At 32.4% G+C, this 24,090-nt stretch overlaps 3 protein-coding genes across 3 annotated transcripts; 1 reads left to right on the forward strand and 2 right to left on the reverse strand.

The window, feature by feature from the left end:
* Window positions 1-2,030: 2,030 nt before the first annotated feature.
* On the reverse strand, window positions 2,031-3,401 carry LOC128289417 (uncharacterized). The gene has a single exon (XM_053025264.1). It carries the CDS (start codon window positions 3,399-3,401, stop codon window positions 2,031-2,033), a length of 1,371 nt encoding a protein of 456 aa, XP_052881224.1.
* A 402-nt stretch (window positions 3,402-3,803) lies between these two features.
* On the reverse strand, window positions 3,804-4,946 carry LOC108465209 (uncharacterized). Its single transcript, XM_017765528.1, has 2 exons — window positions 4,229-4,946; window positions 3,804-3,919 (listed from the first exon to the last, which is right to left on the reverse strand). The coding sequence occupies exons 1-2, from the start codon at window positions 4,944-4,946 to the stop codon at window positions 3,804-3,806; spliced, it is 834 nt and encodes a 277-aa protein (XP_017621017.1).
* Window positions 4,947-21,018: 16,072 nt separating this feature from the next.
* LOC108465210 (uncharacterized) lies at window positions 21,019-22,526 on the forward strand. The gene has a single exon (XM_017765530.2). It carries the CDS (start codon window positions 21,155-21,157, stop codon window positions 22,349-22,351), a length of 1,197 nt encoding a protein of 398 aa, XP_017621019.1. The 5' UTR covers window positions 21,019-21,154; the 3' UTR covers window positions 22,352-22,526.
* Window positions 22,527-24,090: the final 1,564 nt, after the last annotated feature.

Genomic DNA, 24,090 nt, shown 5'->3' on the forward strand with positions numbered 1-24,090 from the left:
ACAATATGGGTTAAGATATTAAACAAATCTATTTGTATTTATTAAGCTAAAGAGCAAGGAGGATCAAGTCGGATAGGGAAAAGAGAAGGCAATAGAGTAGCCAATCTGCTACTGCGTTTCAATATACCGAGGTAAGTTTTAAGTAGGCTCTTCTAGTATACATAATTAAATATGCCTATAAGAATATGGTAAATGAATCGAAATTTTTGGTTGGCACTTGAATAAAATTTTTCATTAATTAATGTGGGTATGCGATTCATAGTGAGGATCATTTGGAGTTAAGCTGTAATGGTGTTATGAACATGTGAATTTGAGTATAACTTTGGAGTTGAAATGTGAATGATGATATGTATATTGATAGAATCTATCCGGACTAAAGGTCCGCAGGCTATGAGCTGGAAAAAAAAATATATATATATAACCGGGTTAAGTCCCGAAGGCATTCGTGCGGGTTATTATAACCTCGTTAAGTCCCGAAGGCATTCGTATGGGTTATTATAACCGGTTAAGTCCGAAGGCATTTGTGCTAGTTGTTACATCCGAGCCAAATTCCGAAGGTATTTATGTTTGGAAAGGTGCGACTCTGTCGTAATAATTCCGATTAATGTGCTCATAATCCCTAATATGACCATGTATGGATCGTATATACATTGGAAAAAAAATTTGATACAATTGTCGGTTGTGATTACGTAATCGAATAATGCTCTCCGGCCATTTCTTAGGATTATTTGAAGTCTATAGCTCACTCAAGCTACATGAAATTGAATCAAATGAAATTTAGTTAAGTTTGACTTCGAATATATAAACCTATTGATAAAAGTGTAAATTAAAATGAATACGTGATCTTGTGCATAGGCATTTATTTATCCTTATGAATGCTATTTCTTTTGTGTTTTTGTTTCAAATGAGTTCCTTACTTATAAACTTACTAAGCATCAAACGCTTACTCGTTGCTTAAATTCTCGTATTATAGATTTTGTTCGTCACCATATCGACTCGGAGGTGTCAAAGTCGAAGTCATCCACACTATCTAAGCCACTTTTGGTACTCTTCAGTTGAACTTGATAATGGCATGTATAGGGCTGACCCTTGTTGTTAATTAAGTATCCTTTGGTAATGTATATTCGTATAGCCATGCGAAAATGGCTTGTATATTTTGAGTATAACATTATGATCATTTTGTATATATGGTCTTATGATATGGTTATTAAGTGGTGTGGAAATGTTTGGTAATGATTAGCCATTGGAATGGCCAATCATGGTCCTATTGGTGCTACGTATGTCATGGCTAATCGTGATTATACTTGGAAATAATGTATGTCAAATTACTAGTTGATTCATGGAAAACTATGAAATAGGTAAAATTTACCTTAAAATAGATGCTGAAAGCAGCAGTGATGTGAATTTGAAAAATCACTAAAAATAGTATAAATGGAATTAAATAATGAATAAATTATGTAATCGAATCTTGATGAGTCTATTTTCATATGAAAGAAAAGAAATGACCATATGAGCCGTATTTTATGAGATGTTTAAGTTTTTGTGAAACAGGGCCAGAGCGATTTTTGGATCCCCTGTTCTGACTTTGGAAATTCACCATAAATTAACCAGAGATAATTAGAAGCTATGCTTTATATGTACAGATTCCTTTTTAAGTCTAGTTTCATTATAAATAAACAGCATAAGTATTGAAGCCCTGTACAGGGAAATATCTAAGTCGTAATGCATGAAGGTCAGAGTAGTTGAACCCTGAAACATTGGAGAATTTAACTAACAAACTGTACTAATTGGCCTGACCAAAACTTCTAGAAAAAAAGTAGTAAATATATGTATGAGTCTAGTTTCAGGAAAAATTTACGGAATTGGATTTTGAGTTTTGGAACTCGAGATATGATTTTTAGAGTGACTGTGATGCTGTTAGTCAGCTCGTCTGAAAATTTTAAAAACGAATTGTATGAGCTGTTTAAGTAAGGAGTTAAGTCCGTTAGCACCTCGTGTTCGACTCCGACAACGGTCTCGGGTACGGGGTGTTACATGCTGTCTTTGTAAGGGAAGACTGCAGGTCTTTGGATTATGACCCTCGGTGCCATTTGTACTCCAGCTTCATTATTTTTGGGTCTCGAAATAATCACCACGGGATAATTAGGTGTTTGATTCTGCGCCTTTGATTCTCCCTCGGATACGCATACATTTCCCTCTATGGGGCTTTTAGCTTCTTCATAGAATTCTATTTCTTTGTTATCTATCATGTTCTGCACGAGGGCCCTAGATTCCACACATTCTTGGATTTCATGCCTCACCTCGTCATGAAACTCATAGTAGTTTCTCTCTTCTTCAGGTCCTTCCCTTGGATCCAATGCTATCAATCCTCTCTTGGTCATCTCTTTCCATACTCGCCTCAACGGGGTCCTGATTTCTGCCACTTCATACTTGGTCTTCTTGTTCAAGCCTTCACTTATCCCATTCACTCCTTGGTCGGTATGATTGGGGAGTGGGTTTTCTGCTACATTGGGCGTGGCTGGGTCATCAAATCTCACGATTCCCACCTTAATGAGTATTTCGACCACTTTCTTAAACGCAGTGTAATTTTCGATTGAGTGCCCAGTGATTCCCGCGTGGTACTCACATTGGGCATTCGCGTCATACCATTTGGGATACGGGGGCTGCAGTGGCTCCTGGTAGAAAGGGGATACCACATGAGCGTTGAACAGGTTCTGGTACAACTCCCTATACGATATGGGTATAGGGGTGTATTGTGGCCTTTCTGTGTTCTTCCTCGCATTGGATTCTTGCCTTACAGAGCTTTGTTGATTAATAGTCACCGTTTTGGGTTGATTTACGGTAATTGACTTGGACTGCCCCTTGTTGAATGTGCTCGTGTTGTTCACTTCATTGTCTTTTCTCCTCAGGGCTGACTTCCTAGCACTCTCTCCCGATTCTATCTTGCCGCTCCTTAGAGCATTTTCGATCATTTCTCCCGTCATCACTATGTCGGAGAAGCTCTTAGTGGCGCTTCCCAACATATGAGTGATAAAATGGGCCTTCAATGTATTTATAAAGAGCATCGTTGTCTCCTTTTCTAGAAGTGGCGGCTGAACTTGTATGGCCACCTCCCTCCATCTTTGTGCGTACTGCCTGAAGCTTTCATTCGATTTCTTCTCCATATTCTGGAGAGTGATTCTGTCAGGGGTCATGTCAAAGGCCTGGGCCAGGTCCTTCCACGACTTAATCTTAGAGCGGCTTAATTGGTTGTACCACTTAGACACCGCCCCGACCAGACTATCTTGAAAGAAATGGATTAATAGCTGGTCATTGTTAACATATCCCGTCATTCGCCTGCAGAACATACTGATATGAGCTTCAGGGCAACTTGTTCCATTGTATTTCTCGAACTCGGGCATTTTGAATTTGGGGGAAGGACTAAATCTGGGACTAAACTTAGGTCCTTGGCATCAATCCCTTGATGATGATCCGCGCTTTCCATGGCTTTAAATTTCTCTTCGAGCCATCTATACCATTCTTCCAATTGTTTTTACGAATCCATCCTCGCATTTTCTTCTTCAGCAATTTCATCCAAATTGGGAACGGGCGGATAGTTCGGGTTGTTGACAAAGTTGGAGCTTGAGCCGGTTTAGAAATTCATCGGTATTGAAGCTTCGGCCTGAACCTGCTGGGGTATGATCGTGACAGATGGCTTCGGTAGATTAATCTCGGGCTTCATCGGTATATGTGTCGGAGTGAAGCCTGAGGGGTATTGAGGATCCTCGTTAGTTTCTTCAACTTTGTCCATAGGGCCCTTTCCCTTATCCGTTCCTCTCAACAGCAGTTGGGATAACTGACTCATCATTTTCCTCTAGGACTCCATCATTTGCTCTTTCATCTCTCGCTGAATCTTGGCTAGCTGCTCTTGCATCTGAGACTGCATTTGTTCTTGCATTTCTTTTTTCATCTGCTCCAATTTCTCGAGTCTCTTATCCATTGATTTTTTTCTTGTACCGTAAGGGCGCGTGGTTGGTTGGTTTTCGTTGGTTTCCAGGTTACTGAAATAATTTTTAGTTAATTAATTAGAAAACTTTTATGGCCTTTAATGCATAATGATGTAATGCAAATGCATATGCATGAATGCAAAGAAGGCATCAATTCTGATTCAATTGCTCTTAGAAAATTTTACTTGAAAATAAAATCTTTTACATAAAATCGAGTTACAAATAAAATTTCGCTCTAATACTCAAAGTCCTAATTTTTCTAAGCAATGAGGCCAGCTCCTGCCCGCGCTCCGACTCCAACTTATATTTTACGCTTAGTGTGTCTGCCTGAACCGCTAAAGTTTCCAAGTAGTCCGCTACCTCCCGGATCTGGGTTATGGCTTTCTGCATAAGGTAATCTCTGTTTCTGACTTGGTCTTGCGCATGGTGAAGCTGCTCCTTCCAACGATCCTCGTTTGCTTCGAAAAACTCGATCTGCATCTCATAGTTTTGTAATGACGCTTCTAACTCTTCTATTTTTCCTTTCATTTCTTCTATCTTGCTCAAGCTTGCCCTCAATTCCATTGCGGTGTTGCGGTTTCGGTATTGATGCAAAGACTTCTCGAGTTCTACCACTCTAGCCCTTAATTCCCCTCGCTCATTTCTGCTTTCTGACAGACTTTTCCCTAAATCTTCGTTTCGTGCTTTAGCTTCTCGGAATTTCCTTTCCCACCAGTCGGTATTGGCCTTTTCTTCCCGAATTTCATGGCGCCATTGTTCGGAAGTCTTACCTAAGCCCGCAGTCCTCATAGATAGGCGTAACTTCTTGTAGTCCGTTTTCAAACTGTCTAGGTCTTCTTCGGCCTTAGTTTTTCCTTTTCTCCACTTTTCAGCCTCTAACCTTAGGTGCATCTTCTCTTCCTCCAATTGTTCGATCTTCTTCCCAAGCTCTAAACTCTTCTTCTCGAAATCTTGCCTCATAATCTCCAATTCTGACGGGACGATTTGTAATTATTCCCCGATAGGCCGAGCATTCTCCAAGCTTGGCCTAGGAATATTGTCATTAATCCTCTTCTTAAACCACTCGCTATACTCGGGTGTTACCATGGAACCGACGGCTAACCTCTTCATCCAACAAGTTTGCTTCTAAGCATCTGATAACTCCTAAACTCTCTTCTTATAGTGAGCACATTTAAATGAGAATTCACTCTGAGCAAGTCCGTGGGTTGTGGGTACAAACTACCTCGACTTATATTGCCTCAAGGCTAGCAGTGGAATATACCCGGTAGCTCCCCAAATTCCTAACAACGGCACCCAATCAAAGTTACCACATCGGTACATGATTTCATCGGGAACCATCCAATAAGCTCTCCACTCGATATCCTCCTTGAGGTTCTAAAAAATATCCATCTATTTCTCCTCCGAGATATCCTCTCTCCTCTGTATAGCTGTCTCTTCTTTCAAAGGGGAATAACCTTCAGAAAAGACTCGATAGGAAACTTTGTCTACCTTCCAAAAGTGCCCATGAAACCATACCATCAATAGTTGAGCACATCCAATAAATTGCCCCTCGCCTGTCTTCTAACACGAGCTTAAAAATCTAAACGTTTCTGCCAATATTGCCAGTACCGGTGTAATTCCCTTTTCAAGGCGATCGAACAAGTCGATGACCGCCTCGTCCACGTGCCTCAAAGCCTTAGGAAAGATCACTAATCCGTAGATGCTTAAGGCAAAGATCTCGACCCTCTTTCTTTCGTCTGGATGAGTCAAGATCAAATCTCACAAATTCTCCCAAGGGACACATTTGCTATCTCCTTTTTGTTGAATCCGAGCGGTGACCCAAGGCTTGTTCATCCCAGAAATGCTCATCAGTTTCTTCACGAAAGCCTGATTACTAAAAACCCGGGCATAAGTCTTCCAGACCTGAATCTTTGGATATCTAAGCAGTGTAGTGTATTCCTCCATGGTAGGTACCAAATCCACTTTTCCAAAGGTGAAACACTTATATGCGGAATTCCAAAACTGCACCAAGGCTCGGAACAAATGCTTATCCACTCTAATGTCTAGCAGGTAGGATATGTCACCATAACTTTGGTAAAACAACTGCTTGATCCTTTCATCCCAACTAACCCAAATGTCTCTAAACTCTTGCAGCTCATTCTGTACTACATTGATGCGAGTGAAATCCTGCAGCTCCGACACATACCCTTCTGCCAAGCTATCCCCTCTCTCAGATTGTAGCCTCTCCGACCAAGCACGAACGGCTGTATTATCCTCGACTTTACTAAAAAATTCATTTTCCATGTCAAATTTTCTAACTTAGTAATTGAATATGGATTAACGCCTCCTTTAGGATGCAATGTCATACAAAAAAGACAATCAAAACAAAACATCGGTTAGTATCAAATAATAGCGATAAAATGCAAGCACTTAAACAATAATTATAGCGCATATACGAGTAAGTACTAAGGCTCGACGCGGCTCCACCCAAGGATAGCTCTTAAGGTTCACTATATGTGGTTTAGTTCTAGGAAAAAAGGTACCCGAACCAGCAGATTCTTCAATCTTCACCCATTATAGGCTCATATAGATCGAGTTCAGTTCGGGGGGATACATTTCCCTATGACCATGCGGAGATAAAAATCTCACAAAATCATAGGTACGGATGTACCCCGGAAGCAATCCACTAGCCCATGCGGAGGTGAAAACCTCACGAAACCGTAACTTCTTACTCCCACTTAGAAGGTGTGACCACAGTGGCCGTGCAATGAAATGCAGTGCTATTCTACAAGACCCGTACTAAAACAATCATACAATCAAATGCAATAGAAAGATACATGATTTTTTTTTAAATAAATTTTCGGTCTTTTAACAAAAAGATAGTAGATAATCGATTTTTATGGCTTGACTCTCAAGTTCCTTCCCCAGTGGAGTCGCCAAGCTGTCGAAACCACTTTTTTTATTCAAATATTTTAAATTTAGAAAAAAGGAAGAAATCGACTATTTGGAAAATAGAAATATGGAGCCGCCACCGATCATTGTTTTGGTGTGATTGGATCACCTAAGAATAAAGTTATAACATTTTTTAGTTTACTAAAACAACAATTTTGGTCTACGAATTTTTTTTTTAAGAAAACGGGTTCGGGAGTCGATTACGCATGAGGAAGGATTAGCACCCTCACTACACCCAAAATTGGTACCAAATCGATTAAATACTGTCCTTGTCTAAATTAAAATTTTTTGAAATGTGGTTCCTTTTATACGGTTTGAGTAATCCGAGTTGCTTGCCAAAATTTCTTGTTTCGATGTCCGAAAGAATATAATTTGAGAATTACAGAAGGATGCTCAACTATTTAGTCCAACGAAAAATCGCAACCCAGCACAGTAGGGTACGATTTCTCGAATTTCCAAATATTGACCAATGCCTTACTTTATAAAATACGTGTGAAAATTTAAGGGAGATATTCGATTATTTTGGGCAAATGAAAAAGCGCAACCCAGCACGATAGGGCTCGATTCTCAAATCGCCAAACATCGAACATCACCTTCATTTCGAAAGATTTTAGAAAATGTGAGGGAAATTCCGAAGGGATCTTCAATTGTTTCGGACCAATGAAAAAGCGTAACCCAGCACGATAGGGCACGATTCTCAAATCGCCAAACATTGAACATCGTCTTCGTTTTTTAAGTATTTTTTTTAAAACATGAGTGAGAATGTGAAGGAATGTTCGATCATTTTGAGCAAACCAGAAACCACAACCCAGCACGATAAGGCATGATTCTCGAATTGTCAAACGCCGAATATTACATTTGTTTTAAAAAAAAATTTAGAAGATATGAATGGAATTTTAAAAGGGAAGCCCGATTATTTTGAGCAAACGCAAAATTGCAACCCAACACGTTAGGGTACGATTTCATGAATTACTAAATGTCGAACCTCGTCTTCGTTTTGAGGAAATTTTAAAAGGCGTGAGTGAAATTTCGAAGTGATATTCGATTATTTTCAGCAAACGTGAAATTGCAACCCAACACGTTAGGGCACGATTCCGCAAATTGTCAAACATCGAATCTCGTCTTCGTTTTGAAGAATTTTTGAACGAATGATTATAGAGCTAGCTTGAGACATATTAATTCGATTTGAAATAGGACGAAATTAATCATAAAATTTGGATTTTATAAAACCACTTTTCAAAAATCAAATGAAAACAATGAGATGGGATAATTGACGTATGTGAGATACGATCAACTAACAAACTAATAATTGAAAATAGCTAACCTAAAAGCGTAATCCGATTGCAATAATGTATGGAGAATAATTGATATAATCATACAATGACCAAGATGATAGTATAACAACCATTCAAGCAAAACAATTCATACGATGGTATGCCACAATAATATACAACATATGATATAGAATAACCAATGCAAGATATAAAAATAATAGAGCAATTAGAAACCAATGAACTATAAAATGATTTTCAAATAATAACGAATAAATGAACCCATACATAAGTTGACATATTTGCATGAAAGCTATAGATAGCTATATGATTTTTGGAATAGATATTATAGAATAAAAATTGCATGTAAAATATTTTAAACATGAATTTATTTAAAAGTTAACAAAATATATGATAGTACAAAATATATGATACAAAAAAAATACATGACAAAAACATAAGGCCCAAAATAGATTTATAAAAATTGCACGTATAGATTTATAAAAGAATGAGATTAAAATTAGTACATATATATATAATTTTAAATTGGTTTTAAAAACATACATATCCTCATATCAAAATATTTAAATAATAGGCTATGTAAAACACAAAAGCCATATAATATAAAGAAATATTCAAAAATAACTTTAAAATTACCAAAGGAAGTTTCTAAAATAATTTCATATATATACATAAAGAGAATGAAAAAAATCATAAAACAAAGAGTATTTTAAAATAAATAAAAAGTCTATTAGAGTAACAAGTACATTGATATATACCTATGAATTTAAAAAAAGTACTTGCAAATTTGTATAGAAATGATAATGTATATACATGCTTAATAATGCATATGAATCAAATACATGTACTAATATGAATGGATACAAAATAACATAAATCCTATGTGAAACATATATAAAGCATGTTTGAAATAAAAATGTTGAAATGCAATGATATATTTATAGAGTCAAAAGCCATTATGTATAAAAATAGATTAACATTATTATAATATATATATATATGTATATACAATAATATATATGAAACCAATGTTTAAAATATACAAAACATGATACTAGGATTGCTAAAAGAGAACAGTTTACAACAAAGGAATAACCATGACTTGAAATTAAAAATAATTAATTAAGAACACACAGAAGGGCTACGAACTAAAGGACTTAATCAAAATTAAACTAAAACAAGAGGGAAAAATTAAGAAAATGGGACAAATGAGGAAGGGGGACCAATGCGCGAGGCGTGATAATGCAGAAGGATCTGAACTGGAAATATACCAGTCCTCTCAATGCAGCATCAGAACGCGGACTAAATTACAGACACACGCAAATCGTAAAGCCAAATTTAAAAAGAAAAACAAAATAAATAAGGCCACATTGAATGCCCATACAAAAATAGAGGATCTACAACGAAATTACCCCCTCTCCGTCAGAATGCGCGGGTCATAGGGGCTGTGAATCGAGTCGGTTGGGTCTTATACACACGGCACCATTTTGGAGCCATTGACACAGGCCTAAACGGTACTGTTTCTGGCTACTTAAAAGGGGCTCCAAAGCCACACCATCTGGCTTAAGAAACGAAGAAGGGGAAACCCTATCGTTTTTGAGCCGTTCAGCCCCTGTTCTGTTCTCGCGTATGGCGAATGGCTCTCCGATGGTGCCTTTTGTTCCCTTGTTTCGTTTCCCACGCCGTGGTTAGCAAATTTCGGCCTTGGAATCCTCTCAACCTTTGATGCCGACGAAGATGGTGGATTCCAGTGGCTCGCATGTAAAGGTAAGTCTCATTTCCTTCATTTCGTTTACTCTCGAATAATAAAGAAGAACACAAAAACAGAGAACGATCAAAAAAGGAATGCCCGCAAATCTGAATCGAAAAATCACCTTCGAATATAAGTGGTCTTTTCCTTGTATTCAATATCTGTATCTTCGTTTTTTTGTTGTTGTGTAAATGCCTTTTTTTTTTGTAAAAAAATACAATCGACTAAGATTCTGGCTTTATAGCCCAAGTAAAATAAAAATACAAGTACAAGTTGTTCTCTTCCTATTTGCTGCTGTGTGGTTTTGTATTCTTTTGCGTGCACGGTGTGGCTGGCAAGTGTCTGAGGGTGTGGGCGTAGCGTCGAGGAGGCGTCTGGAGGCTGGAGTGCCAGTTGCTAGTGAAGGCTACGGCGTAAGGGAACCCTTGCCCTAGGGTTTGCTGACATGGAGCTCATTTTAGATATTGGGCCTAAGGGACTTGTAATTGGTATTGGGCTGTAGGGTGTTGATTGTGGGCCATATAACTGAACTGAGGGACTGTAAAAAAAAAAGGACATTTTAACGGGTTGTGGTTTATTTATTTATTTATTTATGTATTTTATTCATTTCTTTAAGTTGTTAACGGGCCCGGGCCAAAATTGGTCCTTACAGCTTTTATAAATAAGATGTTTTAATCTTAAAAAATTTCTTTAAATATATTTATTTATCAGAATTGTTTTTCATTATTATAAATTTATCCAATTTTGAAACGCAAATCACACGTAGTAGCATCCAAAAAATCAGACCTATATCTTATAGTTTTTTGTTCATGTTGACATGTTTGAATTATTGACGAGGAAGTCTCAAACACAAATGGAACACAAATAATGCTTGAATAGGAAAAACCAATCAATGGGATAATGTTCCAAGGTTTATATCAAGTTATTTTTCAAAGTTTTATTTGCCCTTGTTGTATATTTGGGTGTGCAAAAGAGATACAATCAAATGAATTTCGAGAATAAATTGAAGTTAAATGACTATAAGAATATCAGTTAATATAAAAGATTAGTGTAATAATCCTTAATAGAATAATTTAAGAATCATAGATGTAGAGAAATTTTATTTTGAATTTTAACTTATCTTATAAATAAATGGAATTCCTATTTATAAAAGTTTTTATGTAGCTTAATAAAGAGGTAACTAAGATCTCTTAAGTATCTATTTGGATGGTTACATATTTTAAAAATAAATAAATTTATGTAATAAATATATACTTTTGAAGAATTAATAAATATATATTTAAATAATTAAAACTCTTTTAATCATCTTTAATCCACTAAATATAATTTTATTATTAATAATAATATTTCACTTCTAACTATTGAAATATTTATAATATTTTTAACATGTTTCAACACGAATGTAAGATTTAAAATGACTCCTACAGCATTTAGGATACTAAATGGAATTAGAATTAGATAAAGTCATTAATAAATTTATTTTTAAAATAAAACTATTAGACAGATATTTTTCTAAAAAAAAGTACAACATGATAAATAGATAAGGCATTTATATATCACTTAATAGAGAATAAGTTTAATGGATTTTTATTTTATTTTATTCTATTTCATTTAATATTATATTATTTTTACCAAATAATCTAATTATATTCAGTATTTAATTTTAAATAAAATAACAAACATATTTTATAAATTAAATTTAATACTTAATTTTTAATACTTATTTGTAACACTTATTTTTTAACACTTAATTTTTAATCTATCATACATAATAATAATAATAATAATAATAATAATAATAATAATAATAATAATAGTGATTGAGTTGAGGCCTAAAGCTTCTAAAACCTGGGCCTCAATTGGAGTGATGTTATCTTAGTATAGAAATACGCAGGATGTATGTCGAAAAAGGGGGGTGGATGTTTAGTAGTTGGAGTACAGAGGGCTCCCCACATGCCGGTTCTAAGTGTGTAGGAGTCACATCCAAACTCATCTTTGAGGTGGTGGATACTCATCACTCTCACTCACCACTCTACTTCATCATGCCCATTCTAGTTGGACCAATATCAAACCCTATATTGAATTGATTGAGGAAATATTTTTAAGCATCCTGCAAAATCCAAGTAAATTCCTTTTGATTGCCATTCGAAATATTGGGGTTCTGTCATTTTGTTCGATGTAATAAAGCTATATACCCTAAACCTCAAAATGGAGATATTGATGGAGCTTTTATACATGTATACATGAAGGATTTTTCGACTTGGATATAGTTTTTTTTTTCATTGTTAGAGTTGCATTTGAATTATTATTTTAACCATTTGAAAAACCTAACCCTAATAAATGTGTTTAATGAAGCTCAACACCTAGTATCGAGTTATTTTTAATTTAAATTTTCATCGTTTACCATAAACTTAACCCTAAGAAATATCTTTAAAGAAACTCATATTTATGGGTAGTAAATTTAATTTTATTTGAATTTTCACTATTTACCATAAATTTAACCCTCAAAACACTCAAAGAGTCTACTAATTAAATATTTTTTTTACTATGCTTATAAATACCTCTTCTTCTCATTTATTGTTCAGACAAACAAAAATTATATATCTCCCATAACTGTCGGCTTCTTAAGGCAAAAATATTTTCATATCCTAATTTATTTATCTTGAAATCGATTTTTTTAAACCCTGCTATGGCTCTATTGAGGGAAGAGAATCATATTACTCTAATTTTTTATTAAAGCAAGTATCATATGTTAATATTTAATTTTAGTGTTAATTTTTTTATTATATTATTATAAAATATTGACTTATTTTTGTTTTCGTATACTTACTAGGTTGGTGAACAAAAAGCTCTAAATTCGATGAAATATACATTATTCGATGTTGAATAAAGAGCATGGTCGACTTATAGAACATTTAGGTATAGCGGGTTTTATTTTTTTTAAGGTTACTGAAGTACCTTGTATACCAATACGGTCGTTATTAACTACAACCTTGGTGGAAAGGTGGAGGCCAGAAATTCTTAACTTTCACTTTCCCTATGATGAAGCAACAAGGACGTATTGAAAAAATTTCATAAGTATAACTGAAAATTAGAATGATGATACATACCTCTTTATAATATAGTAAAAATTTAAAATATTAAATGTTAGAAGAAAGAAGATAAATATATAATATTTTAACTTTAATAATAAGATTATTATCACCAACAAGCAGGGCTAGAAAAATTTTTTATGCGAAATTAAATTGTATATCTTTACGATAATAAAAAAATACAATATTACTATTTTAATAGTTTATATATTTATAAATTTTAAAGGATTAAATCAAATTTTATCATTTTGAGAACTAAAATATAATTTTACCATTATTAATTTTAAATTTTATAAACTATAAAAAACTTAAATTAAAACTTTTCCTTTTTAGGGACCAAAGCCCTACTAGTCCTTTGCTCTGCCACTGGTTATCATTATATGAAATAGTAACTAAATTCTCAAAGTGATTGTAGATTAATTGATGGACCTCCATTAAGTGATTACAACTAATCACAAATGAATTTAGTGCAGACTAATTTCAACCATTAATAAAAGATTTTTAAGATTGTGTTTATAAAGTTATCATGACATATTGGGTAAACTCTATCACCTTAAGATAGGAAGAGACTGTTGAATTTCTAATTTAGATGATGCATAGTCCAAATTTATCACATTATTCAATAATATGTTTCACTTTTCATAATTAAAATTGAATAATGACAACACCAAAACATGATTAGTATACAAAATTTATCCTTTCAATTTAAACTTTCTAATCTGATATTGATAGCACTAATGTTTGGCTAATATGACATGACTTGGGACAATGGAAAAAAACATGTGTTGAGTTACGAATGATTTAGGATAATTTTAGTGGCAATAATGGCTCCCCTTTGGTATATGACTCAAAAGAGTGGGAAATTGTGGAATAATTCAGTCATATGTCTAACAACTTCCTTGCTTAAATCTCATAATATGAACCAAGCTTTTTCTGTTCTTGATATTTGTCTAAACCCCACCAATTAAGTAAAAAAAATACTAACATATTTGCAATTCAAAAATTAATTATGAAGAAAAGTTATTTCTATCATCATCTAAATAAAAAATCCTATATTTGATGTACTAAAGCTATAAATTTATGTGATATCAGTGGATTAAATGATGATACATTAACCACGAATAAAATTATATAATACTAGATTATGATGTATTTATAATGTGAGTGAAAAATAGATTTATGTAATAGATATATTCTTTAAAATTGGCATAAATAATAAATGAGGTTCGGTTGAGTGGTGATATATTATTGTTTAAAATTATAAAGGCTTAAGTTTAAATCATAGGATAAACTTAAAAATAGTCAATTTTGTTTGCATCAGATTATATTTTAGTCACTTGTATTTGAAATGTTACGTTTTAGTCACTTACACTATCGTTTTGTTAGAAGTGGTTACTCTACCGTTAAGCTCTGTTACCTCTCTAATGGCGGTCCTACATGACAATCTAAATGGGTTTTAAATGCCAACTTGATTGTCCTATGTGACAGTTCAATTTAAATGTATTTAATTAAAAATATTTTTTCATCCAAGCAACTGGATATCCAAATTAGCATTTAAAACCTATTTGGAGAGCCACGTAGGACTGTCGTTAGGGAGGTAACGGAGTTTAACGGTAGAGTGACCACTTCATAATAAAACGATTAACGTAAGTGACTAAAACATAACATTTCAAATATAAGTTACTAAAATGTAATCCAAGACAAACAAAAGTAACTATTTTTGTAGTTTAGCCTAAATCATATTATGTATAAGATATTAAATGATAAAATGCCTTCAAAAAACATAATTTACTTTGTAAAATAAAGAAATTTTCATCATTATCCAACTGAGTTAATGTTAGATTGATGTATGACACTAAATTTAGTAAAAATTTAATATTAATAGAAATATTTTTATTATTATCTAATTAAATTAATATTTGACTGACTCGTAACATTTAAATCAATAAAAAATTAATATTAATAAAGATATTTAGATAAATAAAATCGAATCCACCCTTTATTCCATATTGTCAAATGTATGCACGCACGAATGCTCGAGTCTCTACATTCGGAAAAGAAAAGCAGGGCTTCTCTCTTAAAACTTTAACCACAAATAAATATTGAGAACCCCCCCTCCCCTTTTAGTTACCCTGCCTATCTTCTAGCTACCTATTGGTTCAGAGTTGATCATAAAAAGCAACCCAAAAAATAAAATTAAAAAAAATAGATCATCATTCATCAAATTCATGGACAATGATCCCACCACCACACGAGGGGGACACTTACTTTAATCACCCACTTTCATCCCATATGGATTTTCATAAAAATTATTACATGTGATGTTGGTAACTTTTTTTAGCTTTAGGTTAGTGTTGCCTATCTTGTAATCATAGATTATGTAACTTTATTTTTTTTAAAAATACAGTATTGAGGGAGTGTTATTTTAGAGTGTCTCATTTTTTTAACGAGTATCGTTTTTAGAGTGTCTATACTTAATTTTAGTCTTAAATTTTTGTCTCCTTATTTCGAGGAGGGTCAAAAGGGATTTATAGAGTTTTGGTGGGAATGCTTAAGTCTACCAAAGAAATGTTTATTATTTGGTATCGATAGGGTTTGAACCCTACTCTTAAAAAGTCTAAATGATACAACATTCTATTGGTGGACCTAAGGGTTTCCATTAAAATTCTATAAATCTCTTTGTGATATCCTCAAAATAAGAAGACAAAAACTTGAAACTAAAACTGAATATGGACACTCCGAAACATATACTCGTGCTATATTTGTAACTAATATTATTAAATATGAAATGGTTAATATTTACTAATCATAAATATGGAGCAATACATTTCGATATAAATTGAAGGAACTTAAACCAAAAGCATTGTTTCAAATGTGCTTGGTAAAAAGATTAATCATATAATATTGCTTTCTTTTCACTAAAACCATTCTTTATAGAAGGAGCCTTGATAATCAAGTACCTTCTTGAGGAGACTTTTTTACGTAATAGGTTAACATTTGAATTTAGCTGTATTAAGATTTAATTAATTAAACAATGACCCAAAAGAATCCCAATTTATGTATTTGTTAAATCAACCACTTGAACTTGACTTTATCGGCTAAATTATTCCTAGCAAACCCTAGTTAGCAACTCAATTAATTAATTTGCTTGATTACAAATTATGGAGGAAGCACATGGGGGATGTATATATCTATGATTAATTTAATTTGCTAAATTACCCACTAATCTTTCTATAAATAAAATGATTAATCCATAGCTTAGATCTTGCTCTACAATTTGATTAAAGATTCTCCAAAGCATCTATATTTCTTTGCTAATTTTTTTTATTAATCCCTCTTTCATCTTTTAGGGGTTAAAATGTGATGATCTTTTTTTCTATTTTCTTCTCGCATCAAACATGATGTCATCTCTTATGAGCTTATTAAATTTGTAAGTAAGGTTTAATTCCACTTAACGTCCTCAAACTATCCCCATGATTTTAAATGGGTCTTTAAATTTCAAAATGCTCTAATTGAGTCTTCAAAGTATAGTATTGTATTAATCAAATCTTTTGTCAACCTAACAATCAATTGCTAAACACTAATTTGGGTCTAATGCGAAATATTTTTTAAATACGTAGATTAACTTGTAAATATGTGTACTTATCACATGAACAATTTAGACTTGATTTGTTTCAGAAAAAAACATATCGTTATTAGAGTTTAGAAAGGTTATTTATTTTGAAAAAAATTTCATGTGATAAGTACACACGTACTGTTACTTTAAGTATTCGGTTAAAATATTTTGAAATTTTACAATTCAATTTAAAATCTTAACTATAACTTGAAGATATCTAATGCGATTAACTTAATCTATAAATGTCACTATCAATTTATCAAATAACTTTGATGATATTATTAGATACTACAATATTGTTTAATATTTCCCAAAAGAGATATATAATAAAAAAATAAAGACTTTAACTCTGTCAATGTACAATTTTGTAGACCGTGATTAGAGGTGCCCATGGGTTGGACTGGGTTGGGCTCAACTAAAATTTTAGACTCATTTGCTAGGCTCGACCTGAAAAATAGGTCTAAAATTTTGTCCAAGCTTGACTCAAATAAACATGCTAAAACTCAGTCCTGGCTAACCCGTATTATTTTTTATATAATTTTTAAAATATATATAATACATCCAAAATACTAAAACATTAAAATAAATATTTCCTAAAAATTGAAAATAAATTTTAAAAAATATGTATACTTAAATAACGATAAGATATGTGCACCTTTATAAACAAATGTCTCTAAAATAGTAATAAAATTAACAATAAAATAATAGTTATATTCAAATAATAAAAACAACATAGTAGCAAAATAATTATAAAATTCTAACAAAATAGTAAAAGAAACAACAAAAAAATAGCAATAAAATAATTTTGAAAAAACTGCAGTTTTTTTTTTTTTGCATATTTGGGATGGGCTCGGGTTAGAAAGTCTTACATGAGACCCGACTTATTTTCTAAATAGGCCTTATTTTTTACCTAAATCTATATTTTAAACTTATATTTTCACACAAATTCTTTCTATTTTCAATAAAACTTTGAGACAAAGTCAGATAATACGGTTCACGGACAGGTCTAACCGTGAAATATGTGTCCATATATGAGCAAGTGGGTTCTCTAATAGTGACAATGCAAATTCCACTATAGCTAAGAGACCTACAAAAGGGCCATAGCTACTAGCCGGAATCATTCTTGCGGACCATTTTGGTCACTTATTTCGCACCAGTATAGTGATTGCTTTGTTCCTTTTAGAATCTCAAACTCAAAGATCATTTAAATCCATCAGTTTCCCAAGAAACAAACAAAAACCAACTAAATTTTGTTATCAAAATTAGAGCACATCCAAAACGAAATATCAACCTTGTACAACCCTAATTTTTGTTCATCTGGTTCATATTAAATCTCTCAAAAATGTCTAATTATTTATTAAGTCTAAAAATTCATATAATATTTAAAAAGTCTAAATAAAAATATTAGGCTCAAATATAAAATTAGATAAAAATTAAATATGAATTATATTTGAATTTTTACATTCAAGGCTCAATTTCAAGCCTAGCCCTTTTATTTCTACTTTTTATTTTTTATATACGATGTAGTTTATATCATATAAAAATTCAATATATAATACTATAATGAAAATATTAAAAATATGTTAATTAGACAAAACACAAAATATACAAGATCACTATATATTAAATACAAATATTTTTAAGACCCAAGCAAGCTTGAATTAAAGATTTATAATTATGGGTTAGATTGAACAAAATTTAAGATTCATATTTCAAGTTGAAATAAACTTAAACAATTATTAGATTTTGTCACACTCACGACATGAGTGAAAGAAAATATTAAAATTTATTCGATAATAAATATAGGATGAGTGGTAATGAACTTATGTTTTAGTACAATTGAAAACATGTTCAATCCTTGAATTTTTAATTGTTAATTGTTTTATTTAAAGATGATATAAAAGCATAAAAGACAAAAGTGTAATCGTAATAATATTAATTATAATTTAAAAGAAATGTTTTTGTAATTTCATAATTGAATTTGTGGCCTAGTTAAGAATGACACTAATTCAATAAAACGCTTAAATAAATAGTATGTTAGTACCATACATGGATTCAGCTTGACCATTGGACATTTCTAGCTCATATACTCACTCTTATGCCAACAACTAGGAATGAGCAAAACTCGATTCAATTCGAAAAAATCAAATTTCAAGTTAATCGTATCGAGTTATTTGATTTTTTTCAAGTCAACTCGAATATGTAATTCGAGTTTCAAGTTTGAGTTGAGTTAAATTTTACAATTCGAATGACAGATTGGTTTAAATACCCTTTTGGTCATTGTCAGTTATGAAAATGAACGAATTAATTTCTCTCAACAAAAATTATAAAAATAAAATCTAAAATATTTATAATAATAGGACTTATTAATTTAAAATTTTTCACTCGAGTCAATCGAACACTTGCTCCTACCAACAATAATGTTCGATGATGTCATCTTTTGTCAAATTCGTTTATTGGGTGAACGTTAATGGACCAGGGTAGAAGGAGGATGGTTTGACTTATTGATGTTCAAAGGGAACATATATGAAAACCCTAATGAGGAAGACAAATAAGCAATCCTTCATGACCACTACTTTTCAGTCCTCGGACCCCCACTAGCTTCATATATAGGACAATGGCAGCTAATTGCCCCTATGGTTCCACATTCACACAACATTTCATGACCGGTCTCCTAGAATTTTTTTTTTTTTTTGTAGCTTATGATTTTAATACTTGGTGACCATATTGCCGGCCATTTGGTCCATCCTCTCGCCCCGTTTAAAGCCCTACAAATCTAATCTCAAACCTTTGTTGTTGCTATAACTTGGTCCTTGCAAATTGGTATCCCACGGGTCTAAACCCCAAAGTCTTTCTTTCATTGAAAGCGCCCAACTGAAATTGACAGAGATACATGTATTCGTACATAAATTTCGTGATAATTTGTAATAAATTCGGTAATTAGAGACTCTTATATTAAAAGTCAAATTTTATTTTCTTTCTACTTAAAAAAAGAGTAAATTAGTCCTAATACATTAGATTGAAGAGCAAATCAGTCTTTCTATTAAAATTTTATCAATTTCTATTATTAAAAATTAGTCAATGTATGTCAACATGAGGTACACGTGGTACACGTGGTACACGATGTGTAATTGTCATATTATTTCGTAAGCCACATTAATTTTTAACAGTAGAAATAAAAAAAAATCTAATTGAAATTATTAGTTTATTTTTTAATTTAAAATACAGTAATTAATTTACTCAATTTTTAAGTAAATTTACCTAAAAAATTGTAATCCTATTGAGGAGCACCAAACCAAGATTAAAAATGAAGTAAAAAAATGTAAACGTTAGAGAAGAAGAGTGTGTGATTATGAATGTGAAGCTAATTCATGATTGCAAACAGGACCCCAAATTGACCCAACCAAGCAAAAGTTTTGCATTTAACAATAACTTAAACAAAACACAAACCTTTCTTTCTTTCTTTCTATTAATTTAATTAAAGGGATTAAATTAAGGAATCGTATAAAGGTTAATTGATGGTTAAGGATATCAAATCTTATTTCTTTTTTTAAAATAGTAGATTTTATCCAACACATGAACCATATTTTACCAAATAATCAAATCATATTTTCAAAGGTAGTGATATTAAATTTTTAGTGTTTAATTCGGATTTAGGGTTGATCGATGGAAGTTGATTGTTAATATTATTATGTTTAATTTTTCATGATTTTGTTGATATAATAAATTTAATACTAATTGTGAATTTATTTAATTTAATTTTAATTTGTCAAATATAATTCAATGAATTTGATTTAATTAGCGTTTTAGAGTTGACTTGGTGAAAGTTAATTTCTAATATTATTAGCTAATTATAAATTTTCATCAAATCAACATTTAAACCCAATTAAATATAAAAAAATAATATTATTACCAAACTCAGTACCCAATTATGTATTAAGCCTAATTAATTTTTAAATAATGTAACTTATGAAATAAATTATATTTATAAATCAAAATAATAATGAATGTGTTATTAATGAATGACTTTATAGACAATTATTAAATAATACAACACCTCATCACTTATAAATAAAAAATTGTTAGTATTTATTATAAATTTTTACTTTTTTTAATTTTGGAAGTGGCGAAATATTATATTATTCAACATTAACTGTATATAAGATTTATTCATTAACAGTGCATTAAATATTCACCCTTATAAATATTCGATATATGTGTAACTACCGTATAAACAATTTCGATTTAAGGAATTAAAAAAAAAAAAATTTCTAAGATATTGGTAAAGAAAACAGTAGCAGAATCTCAAAGGTAGGCCCATGATGAAAACAGCTATATATATACCACCCCTCCTCCAATTTCTCCAAGTTTAAGCCCCTAACTCCCCTTCTTCACTTCACTTTTCTCTGTAAAATAAAAATAAGGTTACAAAAAGTCCCTTTTTTTAAACGGCAGCGTCTCCACGGGAACTGGTTATTAAACCAATAATGGTCGACGTAGATCGGAGGATGTCCGGTCTAAATCCGGCCCATGTAGCCGGCTTACGCCGTCTCTCGGCTCGTGCTTCCGCTCCTTCAACGGCGACTTCCCACCCTGTTCGCAACGGTCTTCAATCTTTCTCTTCTTTAGCGGATAAAGTTATAAGCCATTTACGCGATTCGGGTTTCAAAGTACAACCGGGTTTATCCGACGCTGAGTTCGCTCGGGCGGAAGCTGAGTTTGGTTTTGTTTTCCCCCCTGACCTCCGGGCTATATTATCAGCCGGTTTACCTGTGGGTCCTGGTTTTCCCGATTGGCGATCCAATGGAGCCCGACCTTATCTTCGGGCTTCCCTTGATCTTCCCATCGTTGCAATTTCTTTTCAGATAGCCCGTAACACTTTATGGTCCAAATCTTGGGGTCCAAGACCTTCAAACCCAGAAAAAGCTTTACGGGTGGCGAGGAATGCACTTAAAAGAGCTCCCCTTTTAATCCCCATTTTTAGTCACTGCTATATTCCATGTAACCCATCTTTAGCCGGTAACCCGATTTTCTTCATCGACGAAACCCGGATTTTCTGTTGCGGATTTGATATATCCAGCTTTTTCAACAGGGAATCTTTTTTCCGGACCTCCGAATCCGACCCGGAATCGTTGAAGAAACAGAGATCGGTTAGCGAAAAATTAGCCGGGTCGTCCACCGACGTATCCAGGCGTAGTATGGATGCCGGTTTCCTTACTGGCACTCGAACCCCTAGATGGGTAGAGTTCTGGAGTGACGCGGCGGTTGATCGGCGCCGGAGAAACTCATTGTCTTCGCTCTCGGATTCATCGCCCGAGACGTATTTCGATCTGCCGAGAACCGGAATTCCGAAATGGGTCGAGGATTACATCGAGCAAATCGGGTCGGTTCTTAGAAAAAGCGGGTGGAGCGAGTCCGATATTGCAGAGATCGTACACGTGTCAGCATCTGGGTTTTTCGAAGAAGAGATGGTTTTATTGGATAATCAAGCGGTTCTCGATGCACTTCTTTTGAAAATGGATCGGCTCTCGGATTCGCTCCGAAAAGCTGGATGGAGCTCCGAAGAAGTTTCGGAAACACTAGGTTTTGATTATCGACCGGAAAAGGAAAAGAAACCGGCTAAGAAATTATCCCCTGAGCTCGTACTAAAAATTGGGAAACTTGGTGAATCAGTTATCCGGTAATGAGATTGGTTCAATTTTTTTCTTTTTTCCTGTCTTTTTAAAAAATTTTGGGGGTTGGGTAAAAAGAATTATTAAAATAAAATATAGGGTAAGTAACACATTGTACTATGAAAAGAGAAAAAAATGTAAAAATCAAATTGTTGTTCATAATTTAATATAAACATTTAATGAAAAATATGGTTATTTTTGTTGTTTACAGCTTTACATATTTTATGGTATTTCTTTTCTCTTTCTTTTTATCTTTGCTCAAATTTTGCTATCAGCTTTTATATTATACTTGGGTTATTTAGTAATATAATTTTTTAATAATTTAATTATAAATTTTGATCAATCTGGTATTTTTAGACAATATTTAAAATTATTTATAGCCTCTTTTTAATCCATAAATAGGAGGATAATGTGGTTCAACGTACTCAAGCTCACTTCCTCCTGTATTGGCAATAATATTTATGCCAATCGAGTTAAGATTCAATCAGTTTAGCAATACAAATTTTAAAAATTTTATTTTAATTCAAATATTAGATGTTAAATTTATTAATTAAAATATTACTTCTAATAAATATATTATTACATGCAATGTCAACTTATTATTTTTACATAATACTCACAAAAACACATTATTTTAACTACTAGATTTTAAAGATTTCAGACTTAAATTTCAATTTTTAAAATTACAAAATTAAAAGGTTCAAATTGGAGAATAAATTATAATCTACAACTTATACATAATACGAGATTAATAGAGAATTTGACCTAACAATTTAGTTGCAACTCTTTCGAGAGAAATTTTAATGTATTATTTATCAAGAGCTAACAAATTCTTCAATAAATCCGATATTATCCCAAAGTCGGGATTTTATTTCTCAATTTCACTAAAATCGTACAAAATTATTATCTCGTTGAATTGAATCATTTGAATTTTATAAAACTTGAGCCCATGCATTTATATCACATCTAAGAACTTCTATGTTTTTATTTCGGACAATCAACACTTAAAATTCGAAAAATACGTAAACTTATTGTAGTACAAGAATTAATAATAAAATTTAACCTTATTTGTCTTTTATATACTTTAGAATTTTATTAATATTTTATAATTCAATCCTCTCGGAACTTGAGGCAAGAGAAAAAAAAAAAGGATAATGGGAGCTTCCCCATTTTCACACAGAAACCTGACACCGAATCCTTCTCACCGTTTAGGTTTTAAAGAGACGAAAACAACGAGGATGTCTGTGTGTTTTCAACCCCCAACAAAGCTGTGGCTATAAAAAGAAATCCCAAAACAAAATCTCATATCAGATTAAATTTTAAATTTTGTCAGTGAATTGAATTTTAATGAAAGTTAAAGGGCAAATTTGCAAATACAATAAGTTTATGTCTTGTGAGATTAACTAACTGCTCTCGGTTTCATAATCTCTTTAATGTGATATTTGTTTTTTTGCGGCACAATGTTTGAATTTGGTAAAGTTATATGTTCTGTTACCTAAAGATAACGGTGTAATTGGTTTTTTTTCGGTTAATAGTATAATTTTTGTTACCATAAGATAACCGTTTAAATTATTAATATTTAATTCAAATTTTAGGATTCATTTAATGAAAATTCATAATTAATTAATGATATTAACAATTAACATTTCACTAAATTAAACCTAAAACTCGAAAAAATCACGTACATCATATTGTAACAAATTCACAATTAACACTAAATTTATTCGATTAACAAAATCATAAAAATTCAA

Source organism: Gossypium arboreum, chromosome 2, assembly GCF_025698485.1.
Source record: "Gossypium arboreum isolate Shixiya-1 chromosome 2, ASM2569848v2, whole genome shotgun sequence".
In the NCBI taxonomy this organism is placed as follows: domain Eukaryota; kingdom Viridiplantae; phylum Streptophyta; class Magnoliopsida; order Malvales; family Malvaceae; genus Gossypium; species Gossypium arboreum.

Bases quoted from the DNA above. Each gene is read 5' to 3' on its own strand.
- LOC108465210 (XM_017765530.2), top strand. From the start codon at position 21,155: ATGGTCGACGTAGATCGGAGGATGTCCGGTCTAAATCCGGCCCATGTA.
- LOC128289417 (XM_053025264.1), bottom strand. From the start codon at position 3,401: ATGCCCGAGTTCGAGAAATACAATGGAACAAGTTGCCCTGAAGCTCAT.
- LOC108465209 (XM_017765528.1), bottom strand. From the start codon at position 4,946: ATGAGGCAAGATTTCGAGAAGAAGAGTTTAGAGCTTGGGAAGAAGATC. The intron at 3,920-4,228 runs GTATTAGAGCGA...GAACAAATGCAG, and splicing joins TAGAAAAATTAGGACTTTGA to TCTCAGATGCAAGAGCAGCT.